Source organism: Heterodontus francisci, chromosome 6, assembly GCF_036365525.1.
Source record: "Heterodontus francisci isolate sHetFra1 chromosome 6, sHetFra1.hap1, whole genome shotgun sequence".
Taxonomy (NCBI): domain Eukaryota; kingdom Metazoa; phylum Chordata; class Chondrichthyes; order Heterodontiformes; family Heterodontidae; genus Heterodontus; species Heterodontus francisci.
The window spans coordinates 41,215,328-41,233,917 of record NC_090376.1 but is presented as its reverse complement, the minus strand read 5'-3'; the positions used below and the strand labels follow the sequence as shown (position 1 = coordinate 41,233,917).

Here is an 18,590-nt window from a genome sequence, read left to right as displayed (position 1 = left end):
TCATTTTGAGAAATGCTGCTCCTGGCATGCCCTCCTGCACTCTTCATTGAACCAGGGTTGATCCGCTGACTTGATGGTAATGGTAGAGTGAGGGATATGCCAGGCCATGAGGTTACAGATTGTGGTGGAATACAATTCTGCTGCTCATGATAGCCCACAGCGCTTCATGAATGCCCAGTTTGGCTTTGCTATATCTATTCGATAGCTATCCCATTTAGCACGGTGGTAGTGCCACACAACACGATGGAGGGTATCCTCAATATCATGTGGAGACGGGACTTCGTCTCCACAAGAACTGTGCGGTGGTCACTCCTACCAATACTGTCATGGACAGATGCATCTGCAACAGGCAGATTGGTGAGGACAAGGTCAAGTATGTTTTTCCCTCGTTGGTTCCCTCACCACCTACCACAGACCCAGGCTAGCAGCTATGTTCTTTAGGACGCGGCCAGCTCGGTTAGTAAAGGTGCTACTGAGCCACTCTTGGTAATGGACATTGAAGACCCCACCTAGAGTACATTCTGCACCCTTGCCACCTTCAGTGCTTCCTCCAAGTGGTGTTCAACATGGAGGAGTACTGATTCATCAGCTGAGGAGGGGGGGGGTGGGGGCGGTAGGTCGTAATCTGCAGGAGGTTCCCTTGCCCATGTTTGACCTGATGCCATGCGACTTTATGGGTTCCGGAGTTGATGTTGAGGACTCTCGGGGCAACTCCCTCCCGACTGTATACCACTGCGCCACCACCTCTGCTAGATCTGCCCTGTCGGTGGGACAGAACCTATCCAGAGATGGTGATTGCGGTGCCTGGGACATTGTCTACAACGTATGATTCCGTGAGTATGACTATGTCAGGCTGCTGCTAGACTAAAAGACTATAAAGGAATACAAAGACAGGTTTAGAGTGCAGGTATGTAAACACACAAAGCATGTTAAGTAAGGTTGTTGAGCTACAAGCACAAATAGCTGTGTGGGAATATGATGTAGTAGCAACGTTGCTTAAAAATGGTGAGGACTGGGTGCTTAATATTCAAAGATACAAAGAGTTCAGAAAAGATATGGAAGGAGAAAAAGGGAGGTGGGGTGGCAGGACTGTTTAGGAAAACATTGTAGTGTTGGAAAGAGAGGTTGTCCTTGGGGGGCAAGGACAGAATCCATTTGGTTAAATTTGAGAAGCATGAAACGTATGATCATGCTACTGGGGGATATTCTATAGACTTCCAACCAGAGATAGAGAGGAGCAAATCTGCAGGGAAATCACAGAGATATGCAAGAACTATAGAGTAGTGACACTGGGGGACCTTAAATACCCAAATATCAATTGGGATGATGTTAGCATACAGGGAAAGAAGGGGGAGAAATTTCTCCCCGTCGTTTTCAGGAGAACTTCCTTAACCAATATGTTCTCAGTACAACTAGGAAGTAGGCATTGTTGGATCTGGTGCAGGGTAATGAGGTGAGCCAAGTGGACCAAAGCCGGAATTTTTCGTTGGGCGTGGAGCCCCATCCACTGGCCGAAAAGTCGGTAGCGAGCCTGCCTCCACTGGGCCTGGGAGCCAGACTGGGATTTTTCGCTCCCCAGGCCTTTAAGTGGTCTTAATGGAGGTGTCGGCCAATCAGCGGGCCAGCAATTCTTAGTCCCAACAGCGCCACTGGGAGCAGTGGCCACTGCTGGGATTACACCCAGCCATCACAAGATGAAGGACGACCCTGGAACAAAGGTAAGTTTTTAGGGCCTCGCCGGAGATAATGGGTTTGGCCCCGGTGTGGCAAGAGGGAGGGGGAGGGTCAGTTAAGGGGTGTGGGGGGAAGTGTTGTGTTTTGGAGGCAGCTGGGGTTTCGGGCAGCACAGGGTGCCCGCTGCTGCATGGGGTGACCGTCCGGTGAAACCTGGCGGCATCTCAGCAGGCTCTGGGTGTGGGGGTGTACCTCTTTTTTGGGCACTCTTAGGTGAAACCTGGCGGCCTTCTTGCAGGCTCGAGGGGGGGGGGGGGGGGAAGAAGGGGTGAACGACCTCCTGATTGCACACCTTGTGCCCCATGGAGGGCTTCCCCTGAAGCCCCAACTACCAACGCACAGCACTCCTCCCACCCACCTAACTGACCCCCCAGCCCCCTACCCCACCTCTTACCTCACCAGGGCCCGGCCACTTGTCCCCGGCGAGGCCCTAAAAACTTACTTGTCTTCTGGGCTGTCCTTCATCTTGCTTGCGATGGCTGGGTGTAGTCCCAGCAGTGGCCATTGCTCCCTGTGGCGTTGCTGGGACTAAGAACTGCCAGCCCGCTGATTGAGGCAGCAAGTCCTGCCGAATGGAGCTGCTGGCCAAGGAGGTGGAAGTCCCACCCCAAGACCAATTAAGGGCCTTGGGAGCAAAAAATCCCGGCCTGGCTCCCCAAGCCCAGTGGAGGCGGACTTGCCCCCCACCTTTTGGCCAGTGGGCAGGGCCTCCCACCCAACGAAAAGTTCCGGCCAGTGGATGCACGGGTCATGATTTGCCAAAATTCCCTAGATTCTGGAATGGTCCCAGAGAATTGGAAGTTAGCAAGTCTAGCACTGTTGTTCAAGAAAGGATGGAGAGAAAATACAGGGAACTACAAGCCAGTTAGCCTGACATCAGTTGCAGGAAAATGCTGAAATCTATTATTAAGGAAGTCTCAATAATGCATCGAGAAAAGGTTAATATGCAAGAGAACGGCTCATGGAGGTGGGAGTAATATATTTAGCGTGGATGGAGGATTGGTTAATTGACAGGAAGCAGGGAGTAGCGATAAACAAGGCATTTTCGAGTTGGTAGGCTGTAACCAGTGGAGTACTGAAAAGGATCAGTGCCTCGGCCTCAGCTATTTGCAATCTATATTAATGACTTAGACAAAGAAGCCAAGAGTAATTTATCCAAGTTTGCTGATGATACAAAGCTAGGTGGGAATGCAAGCTTTAAAGGAGGACACAAAGAAGGTGCAAAGAGATACAGAGATAAGGGAGTATGCAACAAGGTGGTAGATGGAGCATAATGTGGGTAAGCACAAGGTTATTCACTTTGGTAATAAGAATAGAATAGCAGAATTCTTTTTTAAACGCATGGAACTTTTAAATGTTGATATTCAGAGAGACTTGCGTGTACTCGTCCAAGGAACACAGAAAGTTAACATGCAGGTACAGCAAGCAATTAGGAAGGCACATGGCAAGTTGACCTTTATTGCAAGGGCACAGGAGTACAAGAACAATTGTATAGGGCTTTGGTTGGACCACATCTGGAGTATTGTGTGCAGTTTTGGTCTCAATATCTAAGGAAGGATATACTCACCTTGGAGGCGGTACAGCGAAGGTACAGTAGACTGGTTTTTGGGAATAGAGGTTTGTCCAATGGTGTGAAGCTGTGTAAATTGGGCCTATATTTACTGGATTTTAGAAGATTGAGAGGTGATCTCATTGAAATATACAATATTCTGAAGGGCCTTGATACAGTAGACACAGTGGTTGTTTCCTCTGGCTGGGAAATCTAGAACACAGGGACACAGTCTCCAGGCAAGGGATTGATCATTGAGGACTGAGATGAGGAGAAATTTCTTCACTTAGAGGGTTGTGAATCTTTGGAAGTCTCTACCCCAGAGGGTTGTGGATGTTCCATTGTCGAGTATATTTAAGGTTGAGATAGGTGGATTTTTGATCTCACAGGGAATCAAGGGATATGGGGAGCAGGAAGAAAAGTGGAGCAGGCATATGGTCTGCTCTTGTTCCTATTTCTTATGTGCTTATTCTCCTGAGCTGAAAGATCTGGGGTCTGAGGAAAATCACTGATATTGAATCATTACTGGCAGGCAATTACACTATTATGGATGCAGCTTAGGCATCCATTAGACGAGGGCTTGAAATGCAGCACCAACGGATAGCGCTACCGCCCGATAATTTTCATGCCCTACCCAATCAGCCCCTTTGTAAGGGGAAAACAGAGGGAAATGATATCCAACAACAGAAGCTGGCAGATTTCTATGGAACTGGCCTCAGCTGGATCCCTGGATGGGCGTTAAGTTGCCAAATCTGATTTAACATACCCCTGAAGGTTTATCACATGACCACTAGGAGCACCTTCAAGGCAATGGTGTAAATTCTTGTGTATTCAAATCAGAGGCGATCAGCATCCTGGCCAGACAGACCAGGAAGATTTGATTCCTGCTGTCCTGAGTTGGTTCATCTTAGCCAGGATGGTGGTAGGGACACTATGATTAACCTCAACAGCCTTAAAAGGAGGGGAAACAAAAAACAACAAATCAGCCAGGGTGCCCAGCCCCATGGATTTTTGGGGCCTATCACTCAAAATCATGAGAAAGTTTTTGGACTAAATTCACTTTAGTGCAGAAAATTTGCTTACCTATTTTTGCTTCAGAATAAGGGAGTGTTTTGGGATTGCTGTAAAAAGCTTCCAGTTCAAATGGACTTTTTCTGTAGAAAGTGAGGACCTTTGAAAAGGGCACTGGATGGTTTTTGGAATATACTTCGTGACCCCTAATAGATAATAACAAAATAACAAACAGCATTTCAAATTAATGTACAAGTAATTCCACAAATGCCAATTAAACTGTGAAAATTATGCTCAGAAATAAAGGTAATATGTGTATTATATACTATAGCACTGTATGATTAGCTTCTTTGTTGAGGAACACAACAGAAAAATCAATCATGAATTAAAAAATGAAAATCAACTGAAAACTAGACTCTTACCCCTCTACTTCATCTGCTTCTGTACTCCACTTTAGGGAAATTGGGAATGGTACTACATCAGTGATGGAGAATTCACGTACTTTAAAAGCAGGTGAAAGCATTGCACACTAAAGATAGGAGTAATAAAAAAAGTGTTAGGATTTCCTTCCACATAAACTTGATAGTATGATTTAAAAATATACAGGGCGATCCATTTAGCTTAAGTTGAATTCCACCCCCTCCCCCATAGTTTTTACATCTCTTTCCCCACCCCACCCCCACACCTTAGTTATTATTTGCAAGTGTTCAGTCATGACTCACTCTTTGAATTTCATTGTTTTAAAATTAGGAGAGACAATATCTACTGCATAACACATAAAAACAATTCTTTTATGAATGGAGGGTGTCTGCGTGGGAAAAACTATTTAGTAAATGATTGCCGGGGCTTCATGGCAAAGACATAAGCCCTTCAGCTGTTCTCACCTTCTCAATTTTAACTCCAAGCAAGTTAGTCAGTTGGGGTGAGTGCAAAGCACAGTCACTAGCCTAAATTTCAGGTCCAGGTATTTAAACTCCTCAACCTCATTTAAATGTTGTCTGTCCATTTTCTGCCCAGAACAGGGAGAAAGAAGGTACAGAGTGACTGCTGACAGAGAAAGATCAGGTAGCCCTGCTCACCCATCTTCTTACAGTTAAGTAATGGGGAAGGAGTTTCAGAAGCCCTAAAGGGAGGGAAGGGGGCTGGGAGAAGTCGTGGCAGGACAAGCCATGATTTTCTTTGTAGGGCCTAGAGGAGCACTCCTGTTTCTCTTGGTCCCGCAAAAGGAAAGTTTTACTCTTACTTGACAGGACCTCTTTTGTCTGCCATCATGCTTCAGCTTGTGGGCAGTTCCAGTGGCTTCTGCACTCAGGCCCCAGTTAAAATGCAATCGTAGTTCTGTTGATGTAATATAATCCTGATTTTCATAAATTCATGGAGGTGCCCATTTGCTTCAGGCAGGCACCTAATCTGCAGAATATTGCTACTGCTTAAAATTAACATGCAATGAGTCAAGATCCAAATAAGTAACTAACCAGATGGCTATTAAGTGCTCTCCTGCCCTGTTTCTGCCAGGTCAGTAGGGTTCAAATTGACCCTAGTGACTTCTGGATCTGCAACAGATATAAATTGAGGAACAGGATGGTAGGAAGAAGTCTAGTATGCATCCACTATTCTCAATCCTTATCTAATTCAGTACATCCTAGATAACTATGGAGATACACATACATTTCAGTGTACAGTATCTAGATAAACAGATTTATCCAGATACAGTAATTTTTCAATACTTTTTAGCCATATGAAGCAACAACAATCTAGGTTAAAGATCAGTTACAGGATCCAAATATTAATGAAACAAACATTCATAAAATGAATTGGCAGTTTTCTCCTCCTAGTCCACAGAAGTTCAATTACTTAAATCAATCAATCACTCTCATTTTAATTCACATTTCATCTACATAAGGGCCAAGTAGATATTACCAAGTAGATATTAAAGGTTAATAAAAAGATCAAAGGGCCCAAACTGTTCCCTCAGATTCCTGGTGCATTTTTTATGCAAACAAAACACACCCTCCAGATTCAAGGATAATTTGGTTACAGCTTCTAATTATTTAAATTCCAAACAGGTTATAAAAGTAGTCAGGAGTAAACAAGATATTAGTATTCTAATAGATGCTTTACCTGCAAAGCACAGCCTCTGGCAACTGCTTCATCTGCATTGAGTGTTGTGCTGACAACCTTCCCAAAGAATTTTGCTATCCTTTCTTTGACTGCAGGGGTACGTGTGGAACCTCCAATTATCTCGACTGCATTAATATCTGCAAGTTTGAGCTGAGTTTGTTCCATAACTGATCGAAGAGGTGTCTCCACCCTTTGCAGCAGGCTTGCACATAGCTCCTCAAAGTGAGTTCTGGAGGAAAATAGATTGACAAGCAATTCTACAGGATTAAAAAAGTTCAAATACAGATTTTCTTTCTAACTGAAATATAAATGGATTATACACAATTTTTGAAATTGAAATTTCAAACAGAATTTGAAGATATATGCTATAAATAGCTTCCAGTCCAATAAGCTGGTGGCATCAACTAAGTACACAGCCCTCCTCTTGGTGGGCTAGTAACAAAGCACCACGGATGGCATCTCTGACTAGAAAATCTTGCCTTAAGACAGTGGCTGTAGGTGGCTAACTTTAGAGGATAAAAACAGTTCTACACTTTAAAGTATCACACTAATAATACTGTACTGATGTGTTAGCATGAATATACATCTCTTGATCCATATAATGTTTAAATATGCCTCAAAACTATATACAGGTGATGCAAAATCTTGTTAGTTTTCCTTGCACTTTACCGATTCATCTTTCCAGCTACATCCATATCATTCATGAAGCATTCAATGTTCAAAGGAATGTCCATGGAGTTGGCACTCATGAGTTTCTTCAGTTTCTCACACTCTTGATGCAGTCGTAATAAGGCTCGGATTTTAGATTTCACATCTAATTTATACTTCTTTTTAAATTCTGCACAAAAATACTCTACTAATACTTCATCAAAGTCTCGGCCTCCCAAATGCGGATCGAAGGCTGTTGCAAGTACCTGAATGGAGAAAAAAACCCAGAATTTTAGCTTGCTGCTGCATTTTGGTAATCAAATAAACTGCTTATAGAAAAAAAAAAATCAGGAAAAATGTTTCCAAAAGTTTTGCAGGCAAGCAGGAACTTAAAATTGTTGTGCATTGCATCAAATGCTTGTAGATTATTTCGCACAGTCCTTTAAATAGGATGGCAATCAAGCTGCCCTACACATGTGAAGTGACTTTTACCTGGGAGACTCAACATGGCAGTGATGATAGTGTGCATTTGGAATTTCACCTAACAGAAAAGATGGATCAATCTTAACATTTATCAGGCAAGTACTTAACTTATTTTACTTCTCTTCTACATAATCATTAACATCAAAGCATATATAAAATTAGGAGTAAAATAAAAGTGATACATGTCAGAAAAACTGCTAGCAGAATATTTGTTTATATTTCGCAATGATCAGATACTTTCTATCCCTCCAAATACAGATGAATATTCTGAAAACGGAGGTTAAGAAGCTGATTTTCACTGAAGAGGTGGAACTTTCAACTTCAAACTGAGTGCAAAACAGTGGTAGTGGATTTAATCCACCCGATTTTCCTTGAAGGAAATCTGCTGTCGCCCATTTTATGTCCCCCACTAAAGTTGAAAGATTCCACCCCACCCAACCAAGGTCACTTATGAGACTTGCATGACTTTCCTCAGTACTTTGATCCAGGTTACACCTGACATTAGTGAACCAAATGATCAAGATTTTGAAATATCACCACAGCACAGAAACGCAAATTATAGTTAGCCAATTAAACCCCATTACTTTCCTGATCAGCTATTCTCATTATGTTGAGCAGCTGAATTATTATAATTTTTTTCATTTTTTCTAATGAACAGAAAAAAAGTTTTGTTGAGAAAAGTTTTTAAAGCCAGAATTGAAAAATGTGTAGCTACAAGTCTATTAAATAGTAAAATTTTACATCTGCACAACTTGACTTTCTATTGTCACCTTGGCCAGAGTTCAACGGTATGGCGGTAGCATAGCCCTTTGGCTGGAAAGTCTGGGATGAGCCCTGCCTCCGCTGGGCCTGAAAGCCATTCTGCAATTTTGCATGGCCCAGGCCCTTAACTGGCCTCAAATTAGAGCTTCCCGCTGAGGCAGGACATACCACCCCTAAGAGATGCTGGTCAGAGAACAGGCAGCTCTTCAGTCCTAGCAGCGCCACCGGGAGCAGTAGCCAATGTACCCAGCAAGAAGAGGCTGAGGGGCATGCCCTTCAAAAAGGTTAAGTGGGGTTTGGGCCTCGCCAGTGACAATCAGCTGGGCCCCAGTGAGGAGGGTGGGAGACTGAGAGCAGGGCAGGGGGATTGTTTTAGCAGGGGCTGCCCATGTTGCTGGGGGGCCCTCTTTGGGGCAGTGGGTGCCCGATCAGGAGGGCCACCACACTCCCCAGCCCACAAAAAAGGACAGAGAATTGACACAAGGGCTGGAATTTTAAGTCTCCCCCCTCACAACCCTGCACCCCCCCCACCCCCAAACCCCAAAGCGGGCTGGGAGGCGAGGGAGATGGCATAAAATTATGTGGGAGGCGGGGGGTTGCCATTGCCTGTTGCCTACCTGCCCCCACTGCTGTTTTACCAGTGGCAGGGGAGATGGCATATGGCTCGCCCGCCCCAGGCCAACTGAGGTCCTTAAGTGGGCAATTAGTTACCACTTAAGGACCTCCTCCCACGTCAATTCTCTGTCCCATTATAAATTCCTATGTCCACATTTATAATAATGAGTTCTGCCCAACAAGCTATGATCACTCAACCTTGTCACCCGGTTCCCAAATATCACTTAAAATGCTTTGGAAATTTTCCAGAGTAACTGTATTTTATTATGTCTAATGATTTAAATAAAAATTACATGCATCACAATAACAGTATAAAATTTATCTAATGAATTGTCTTTTATAACATTTAATGCTGTCATTAAATGTTACTTAAACGTTTTTACTTAAATGCTCTCAGCATCTCCCAAAATCACAGGCTTGGATTTGAAGTAGAAATTGGTTCTTATTGCGCCCATTTACTGGGTGGAAAATGTTGGAGGTCAATCATCCGAGCTCCAGGACATCACTACAGGAGTTCCTCAGGGTAGTGTCCTAGGCCCAACCATATTCAGCTGCTTCATCAGTGACCTTCCTTCAATCATAAGGTCAGAAATGGGGATGTTCTCAGATGATTGCACAATGTTCAGCACCATTTGTGACTCCTCAGATACTGAAGCAGTCCGTGTAGAAATGCAGCAAGACCTGGACAATGTCCAGGAGGGGAACTTGGAGGTGGTGATGTTCCCATGCATCTGCTGCTCTTGTCCGAGGTGGTAGAGGTCACGGGTTTGGAAGGTGCTGTCAAAGGAGCCTTGGTGCGTTGCTGCAGTGCATCTTGTAGATGGTACACACTGCTGCCATTGTGCGTCGGTGGTGGAGGGAGTGCCAATCAAGTGGGCTGCTTTGTTCTGGATGGTGTCAAGCTTCTTGTGTTGTTGGAGCTGCACCCATCCAGGCAAGTGGAGAGTATTCCATCACACTCCTGACTTGTGCCTTGCAGATGGTGGACAGGCTTTGAGGAGTCAGGAGGTGAGTTACTCGCCTAAGGATTCCTAGCCTCTGACCTGCTCTTGTAGCCACGGTATTTACATGACTACCCCAGTTCAGTTTCTGGTCAATGGTAGCCCCTAGGATGTTGATAGTGGGGGATTCAGTGATGGTAATGCCATTTAATGTCAAGGGGAGAGGGTTAGATTGTCTCTTGTTGGAGATGGTCATTGCCTGGCACATCTGTGGCGCAAATGTTAAATGCCACTTATCAGGCCAAGCCTGGATATTGTCCAGGTCTTGCTGCATTTCTACACTGACTGCTTCAGTATTTAAGGAGTTGCGAATGGAGCGGAACATTGTGCAATCATCCGCGAACATCCCCACTTCTGACCTTGTGATTGAAGGAAGGTCATTGAAGCAGCTGAAGATGATTGGGCCTAGGACACTACCCTGAGGAACTCCTGCAGTGATATCCTGGAGCCATCTTCCTTTGCACTAGGTATGACTCCAACAAGCAGAGAGTTTTTCCCCCTGATTCCCATTGACTCCAGTTTTGCTAGGACTCCTTGATGCCACACTTGGTCAAATGTTGCCTTGATGTCAAGGGCAGTCACTCTCACCTCAACTCGAGTTCAGCCCTTTTGTCCATGTTTGAACCAAGGCTGTAATGAGGTCAGGAGCTGAGTGGCCCTGGCGGAACCCAAACTGAACGTCACTGAGCAGGTTATTGCTAAGCAAGTGCCACTTGATGGCACTGTTGATGACACCTTCCATCACTTTACTGATGATTGAGAGTAGGCTGATGGGGCGGTAATTGGCCGGGTTGGACTTGTCCTGCTTTTTGTGTACAGGACATACCTGGGCAATTTTCCACATTGCAGGGTAGATGCCAGTGTTGTAGCTGTACTGGAACAGCTTGGCTAGGGGCGCGACAAGTTCTGGAGCACAGGTCTTCAGTACTATTGCCGGAATATTGTCAGGGCCCATAGCTTTTGCAGTATCCAGTGCCTTCAGTCGTTTCTTGATATCACGTGGAGTGAATCGAATTGGCTGAAGTCTGGCATCTGTGATGCTGGGGACTTCAGGAGGAGGCCGAGATGGATCATCAACTTGGCACTTCTGGCTGAAGATTGTTGCAAATGCTTCAGCCTTATCTTGCATACTGATGTGCTGGGTTCCCCCATCATTGAGGATGGGGATATTTGTGGAGCCACCTCCTCCAGTTAGTTGTTTAATAGTCCACCACCATTCATGACTGGATGTGGCAGGACTGCAGAGCTTAGATCTGATCCGTTGGTTATGGGATCGCTTAGCTCTGTCTATCGCATGCTGCTTATGCAGCTTGGCACGCAGATAGTCCTGTGTTGTAGCTTCACCAGGTTGACACCTCATTTTGAGGTATGCCTGGTGCTGCTCCTGGCATTACTCCTGCACTCTTCATTGAACCAGGGTTGGTCTCCTGGCTTGCTGGTAATGGTAGAGTGGGGGATATGCCAGGCCATGAGGTTAGATTGTGGGTGAGTACAATTCTGCTACTGCTGATGGCCCACAGCGCCTCATGGATGCCCAGTTTTGCATTGCTAGATCTGTTCGAAACCTATCCCATTTAGCACGGTGATAGTGCCACACAGCACAATGGAGGGTATCCTCAATGTGAAGGCGGGACTTCGTCTCCACAAGGACTGTGCGGTGGTCACTCCTACCAATACAGTCATGGACAGAAGCATCTGCGCAGGCAGATTGGTGAGGACGAGGTCAAGTATGTTTTTCCCTCGTGTTGGTTCCCCCACCACCTGCCGCAGACTCAGTCTAGCAGCTATGTCCTTTAGGACTCGGCCAGCTCAGTCAGTAGTGGTGCTATCGAGCCACTCTTGGTGATGGACATTGAAGTCCCCCACCCAGAGTACACTTTGTGCCCTTGCCACCCTCAGTGCTTCCTCCAAGTGGTGTTTAACATGGAGGAGTAGCTGAGGAAGGGCGGTAGGTGGTATCAGTAGGAGGTTACCTTGCCCATGTTTGACCTGATGCCATGAGATTTCATGGGGTCCAGAGTCGATATTGAGGTCTCCCAGGGCAACTCCCTCCCTACTGTATACCACTGTGCCGCCACCTCTGCTGGGTCTGTCCTGCCGGTGGGACAGGACATACCCAGGGATAGTGATTGCAGTGTCTGGGACATTGTAAGGTATGATTCCATGAGTATGACTATGTCAGCCTGTTGCTTGACTTGTCTGTGGGACAGCTCTCCCAACTTTGGCACAAGCTCCCCCCAGATGTTAGTAAGGAGGACTTTGCAGGGTCGACAGGGCTGGGTTTGCCGTTGTCGTTTCCGGTGCCTTGGTCGATGCCGGGTGGTCTGTCCAGTTTCATTCCTTTTTATTGACTTCGTAGCGGTTAGGTACAACTGAGTGTTTTGCTAGGCCATTTCAGAGGGCATGTAAGAGTTAACCTCATTGCTGTGGGTCTGGAGTCACATGTAGGCCAGACCAGGTAAGGACAGCAGATTTCCTTCCCTAAAGGACATTAGTGAACCAGATGGGTTTTTACAACAATCGACAATGGTTTCATGGCCATCATTAGACTAGCTTTTAATTCCAGATTTATTAATTAAATTCAAATTCCACCTTCTGCTGTGGTGGGATTCGAACCCATGTCCCCAGAGAAATACCCTGGGTCTCTGGGTTACTAGTCCAGTGATAATACCACTACGCCACCGCCTACCCTCGTGGACTGCAGCGGTTCAAGAAGGCAGCTCACTACCACCTTCTCAAGGACAATTAGGGATGGGCAATAAATGCTGGCATAGCCAGTGACACTCACATCCCATGAATGAATATAAAAAAAAAGCACCAGGCCCTGCAACCTCAGGAACGAGATGCTAAGTACAGCCAGAATGGAGAGAACGGGTCGGATGCCCGCGTCCGATTAACTGCCTGTTGAGCTCATCAAAGAACTCATTAACAGGCTTGTCAGCTTTAGGGAACAATTTTTAAAGCCTAGGAATGGGGAGGACACAATAGGGTTGTGAAAATGTGAACAGTGTGGGGGTTCATGAGGGCTATGAGAAGGGCTGATTAAAATAAAGCTGAGGCAGAAAATAAAGCTCAGCTGTTTCTAACTGTGCCTCAGTGTGGCTATTGCCACAGCTGGAAGAGTTGAATTTCTCAGTGGTGAGTGGCTGAAAACAGGAGAGGGACGTGAGCCCACTGGCATCACTGTGGTAACTGGGGTTGGCAGGGGAAGCTGTGGTGAAGCCCAGCTGGGAACAAACTACATTGACGCTGCATAGAGCAGCCAGGATGATCTGGGAAGGCACTACCAAATGACAGGGCACCAGTGCCATAGGAGGCATGCATCTATCCAGGAAGATGGTCTTGATTCTGTGTGGTCTGATCCACGATGTGCTGAGACCTCATGGCCCCTAGAGCAGTCCCCTAATTGCAGCCGTCAAGGTCTCAGGCGCCCTGCACTTCTATATAACTGGGTCGTTCCAGAGATCAGCTATGGACTGAGGTGGCATCATGCAATCAGCATCTCATTAGGTAGGTAACCGATGCCCCTTTTCAAGCGGGCAGGGGCTACACCCACTATATGACACAGATAGGCCTGCGCTGGCACTAAGGGCACTGGGTGCAGCCTGCATTGCTGGATTCCTCCAGGTGCAGGGCATCATTACTTTCACACATGTGGCCATCAAGGCACCCAGCAACCAGCCAGTGAGATCCATCAACGGGAAGGGCTTGCACTGCTCAACGTCCAACTGGTCCGCAACCACAAGAGCTTCCTCTAAGTGTGCATTCACTTTCCTGATACCTGCCATGATTCCTTCATCCTCCGCCAGTCTAGGCAGCCTCGGTCCTTCACTCCATCCCCCAAAATACATGGCTGGCTCAAAAGGTGACAAAGGAAATTCCTTGAGGAGATGGCTACTGACCCCTCTCCAGGAACCCCAGACAGAGGTGAAACAACCAATGCCACCTGCTCAACCACTGAGCAGGCCATCGGGTTTGTGAAGATGTGATTCTGGTGCCTGGACGGGTCGGATGGCATCCTCCAATACTCTCCTGCAAGGGTCTCTGTCATTGTGTAGTCTGCTGCGCTCTCTATAACATGGCCCTCCAGAGACCTTGAGGACTGTGAGAGGCCCTGGAAGGAAACAGTTCATTGGGGGAGGAGCAGGTAGTGAGAGGAGGAGGAGGAGGAAAAGTGGGCAGAAGGGGATAACGCTGAAGAGAGGTGCCCCTGCTGTACAATGAGGTGGCCTCCTCCTGCCACCCTCCAGGAATAGGACCTCCCTCCACTCCCTCACAGCTTCCGGATTAAATTCAGATGGGTATTGATGAAGTGAGGGTTTGCCCTGCCCTTGGAACCAGACCTCCATTTCCCGAGAGCTCGCTTCCCTCTGATGCTGTGGAAGACAGATCTCTCCCTCAGGACTCTGTGATGGCTGCCGTGGAAGTCTACATAAGCCCCACACTTATCTGACCTAGTGCCATTTTCAATCCCACTGGCTCTAAGTGGATAGGAAAACATCTCCATACCAATGAAGGCTTTCCCACTTGAAAATTGCAATCTGAATCAGCTTCCCAAAGGAGGCAGGTTTCAGGCCAAAATCCAGGATAGGCTCCTGTTTCCTACATCCTTTTTGAAAATCTGGCCCAATGTGACAATAGGAGTCAGGCTGTGCAGACACGAACTGCATACAAAGATTTTTAGATTTTTTTTTTACTCTCCTGGGACGTGGGCACTGCAGTCTAGGCCAGCATTTATTGCCGATCCCCAATTGCCCTTGAGAAGGTGGTGGTGAGCCGCCTTCTTGAACTGCTGCAGTCCATGTGGTGTAGGTACACCCACAGTGCTGTTAGGAAGTGAGTTCCTGGATTTTGACCCAGTGACAGTGAAGGAAAAGCAATATAGTTCCAAGTCAGGAAGGTGTGTGGCTTGGAGAGGAACTTGCTGGTGGTGGTGTTCCCATGAATCTGCTGCCCTTGTCCTGCTAGGTGGTACAGGTCACGGATTTGGAAGGTGCTGTTGTCGGAGCCTCAGTGAGTTACTATTGTGCATCTTGTAGATGGTACATACTGCTGCCACTGTGCATCAGTGGTGGAGAGAGTAAATGTTGAAGATGGTAGATGGGGTGTCAATGAAGCGGGCTGGACAGTGTCGAGCTTGTTGAGTGTTGTTGGATTTGCACCCATCCTGGCAAGTGGAGAGTATTCCATCAAACCCCTGATTTGTACCTTGTAGATGGTGAACAGGGTTTGGGAGAAGGAGGTGTGTTACTCGCCGCAGAATTCCCAGTCTCTGACCTGCTCTCATAGCCACAGTATTTACGTGGCTGCTCCAGTCCAGTTTCTGGTCAATGGTAACTTCCAGGATGTTGATAGTGGGGATTCAGCAATGATAATGTCATTTAATGTCAAGGGGAGATGGTTGGATTCGCTCTTGTTTGAGATGGTCACTGCATGGCACTTGTGTGGTGCGAATGTTACTTGCCACTTATCAGCCCAAGCCTTGATTTTGTCCAGGTCTAGCTGCATATGGACACGGACTGCTTCAGTATCTGAGGAGTCGCAAATGGTGCTGAACACTGCAATCAGAGAACATCTCCATTTCCGACCTTATGATGGAGGGAAGGTCATTGATGAAGCTTTGAAGATGGTTGGGCCTTGGACCACATTTCCTATTAACAATACCTGCCCTGATATGTCTGCCCAGAGCTGTTACTATCAACTAAATTTGGGCTGTGCAGTCTACCTAATTTCTCAGGCTGCATATGTCCTGGTCAGCAGAACACATTCTTTAGCTATGAGCACACTTTACTACAACACAGAGGGAGGGGGAGGAATTTCTGACGAGTTTTATCCAGAAATGAATAGTGGGGGCAAGGGATCAAATTTGGGAAGATATGGTAAATCAAGGAGTAGAGACAAGGCAATAGAGAAAGGTATTAATATGGGAAATGATAAATAGACTGTGACAGGAAAGGACAGAGCGTACAAATCTAAGAGTAAATCAACAGAGAAGGCTAGAGGTTACAAAAATAATAAAAAAGACAAAACTAAAGGCTCAGTATCTGAATGCACGTAACATTCGAAACCAAACAGATGAACTGAGAGCGCAAATAGAAATAAATAAGAATGATCTGACAGCCATTACAGCGACATGGCTGCAGGACAACATAGATTGGGACCTGAATATCGAAGGGCACATGGCATTTAGGAAGGACAGGAAGCTCTGAAAAGATGGAGGGGTAGCTCTGTTAATTAATGATGGTATTAGCACAATAGAGGGATGACCCAAGTTCAGGAGACCAGGATGTAGAAGCAGTTTGGGTAGAGATGAGAAATCATAAAGGCAAAAGTCACTTGTGGGAGTGGTGTACAGGCCACCTAACATTAACCATACTTTAGGACGGGATATAAAGGAAGAAATAATGGCAGCTTGTCAGAAAGGTACAGCGATAATTATGGGGGATTTTAACCTACATATAGACTGGAAAAATCAGATGGGTAGAGGTAGCCTAGATGAGAAGTACATAGAATGTTTTCGGGTTAGTTTCTTGGAACAATACATTCTGGAACTAACCAGAGAGCAGGCTATACTAGACCTGCTACTGCGCAACGAGATAGGATTAATGTCTTCATAGTTAAGGTGCCCCTTTTTCGCAGCGATCATAATATGATTGAATTTTACATTCAGTTTGAGGGAGAGAAGAGTGGGTCCAAGACTAGTATTTTAAACTTAAATAAGGGCAATTATGAGGTCATGAAAGCAGAGCTAGTTAAAGTGAACTGGCAAGTCAGGTTAAGGGATAGGTCAATAGAGATGCAGTGGCAGACATTTAAGGGGATATTTCAGAATACACAGAATAGATACATTTCAACGAGAAAAATAAATTCCAAGGGTGGGATTGCCATCCGTGGTTAACAAAAACACTTAAAGATAGTATCAAACTTAAAGAAAAATCCTATGATTGTGCAAAGATGGGAGACAGGTTAGAAGATTGGGCAGAATATAAAAAACAGCTAAGAATGACGAAAAGATTGCTAAGGAAGGTAAAATTAGAGTACAAGAGAAAGTTAGCTAGAAATATAAAGACCAATTCTAAGAGTTTCTATAGATATTTTAAAAAGAAAAGTTAAAGTGAGCATTAGTCCTGTAGAAAGTGAATCTGGGGAATTAATAATGGATAATAAGGAGACAGCAGATGAATTGAACAGACGTTTTGTATCGGCCTTCTTCTTCTTTGGCCTCCTTGTCTTAAGAGACAATGGGTAAGCGCCTGGAGATGGTCGGTGGTTTGTGAAGCAGCACCTTGAGTGGCTATAAAGGCCAATTCTAGGAGTGACAGACTTTTCCACAGGTGCTGCAGATAAAATTGATTGTCGGGGCTGTTACACAGTTGGCTCTCCCCTTGCGCTTCTGTCTTTTTTCTTGCCAACTGCTAAGTCTCTTCGACTCGCCACACTTTAGCCCCGCCTTTATGGCTGCCTGCCAGCTCTGGCTATCACTGGCAACTGACTCCCACGACTTGTGATCAATGTCACAGGACTTCATGTTGCGTTTGCAGACATCTTTAAAGCGGAGACATGGACGGCTGGTGGGTCTGATACCAGTGCCGAGCTCGCTGTCCAATGTGTCCTTGGGGATCCTGCCATCTTCCATGCAGCTCACATGGCCAAGCCATCTCAAGCACCGCTGGCTCAGTAGGGTGTATATGCTGGGTATGTTGGCCGCCTCGAGGACTTCTGTGTTGGAGATACGGTCCTGCCACCTGATGCCTAGGATTCTCCGGAGGCAGCGAAGATGGAATGAATTGAGACGTCGCTCTTGGCTGACGTACGTCGTCCAGGCCTCGCTGCCGTAAAGCAAGGTACTGAGGACACAGGCTTGATACACTCGGACTTTTGTGTTCCGTGTCAGTGTGCCATTTTCCCACACTCTCTTGGCCAGTCTGGACATAGCAGTGGAAGCCTTTCCCATGCGCTTGTTGATTTCTGCATCAAGACACAGGTTACTGGTGATAGTTGAGCCTAGGTAGGTGAACTCTAGAACCACTTCCAGAGCATGGTTGTCGTTGATATTGATGGATGGAGCATTTCTGACATCCTATCCCATGATGTTCGTTTTCTTGAGGCTGATGGTTAGGCCAAATTCGTTGCAGGCAGCCGCAAACCTGTCGATGAGATTCTGCAGACACTCTTCAGTGTGAGATCTTAATGCAGTATAGTCAGCAAAGAGGACTTTCCGTACTTTGGTCTTCACTCTTAGACGGGCAAGGTTGAACAACCTGCCACTTGATCTTGTGTGGAGGAAAATTCCTTCTTCTGAAGACTTGAACGCATGGAGAGGAGCAGGGAGAAGATCCCAAACAGTGTAGGTGCGAGAACACAAACATTTGATGAATTGAACAGATATTTTGTATCGGCCTTCACTATTGAAGATACAAGTAACATCCCAGGATTAGCTGCAAGTCAGGAAATGAAAAGGAGGGAGGAACTCAAGAAAATTACAAATCACCAGGGAAGTGGTACTGAACAAATTGTTGGAGCTGCGGGCTGATAAGTCCCTGGGTCCTGATGGACTTCATCCTAAGGTGTTAAAAAAAATGGCTAGTGAGATAGTTGATGCGTTAGTTTTAATTTTCTAAAATTCCCTAGATTCGGCGAGGGTTCCATTAGATTGGAAAATAGCG

At 46.0% G+C, this 18,590-nt stretch overlaps 1 protein-coding gene across 1 annotated transcript in view; it reads right to left on the bottom strand.

Annotated features, from left to right (window-relative positions):
• LOC137371259 (heat shock protein 105 kDa-like) overlaps positions 1 to 18,590 on the bottom strand; it is a 133,422-nt gene that overhangs the window by 29,768 nt on the left and 85,064 nt on the right. The window contains exons 7-10 of the mRNA XM_068033519.1: positions 7,085 to 7,329; positions 6,416 to 6,644; positions 4,717 to 4,823; positions 4,367 to 4,500 (exon numbers count right to left, since the gene is read on the bottom strand). Coding sequence (XP_067889620.1) covers positions 4,367 to 4,500; positions 4,717 to 4,823; positions 6,416 to 6,644; positions 7,085 to 7,329 — 715 coding nt within the window. The remainder of the gene's footprint in view (positions 1 to 4,366; positions 4,501 to 4,716; positions 4,824 to 6,415; positions 6,645 to 7,084; positions 7,330 to 18,590) is intronic.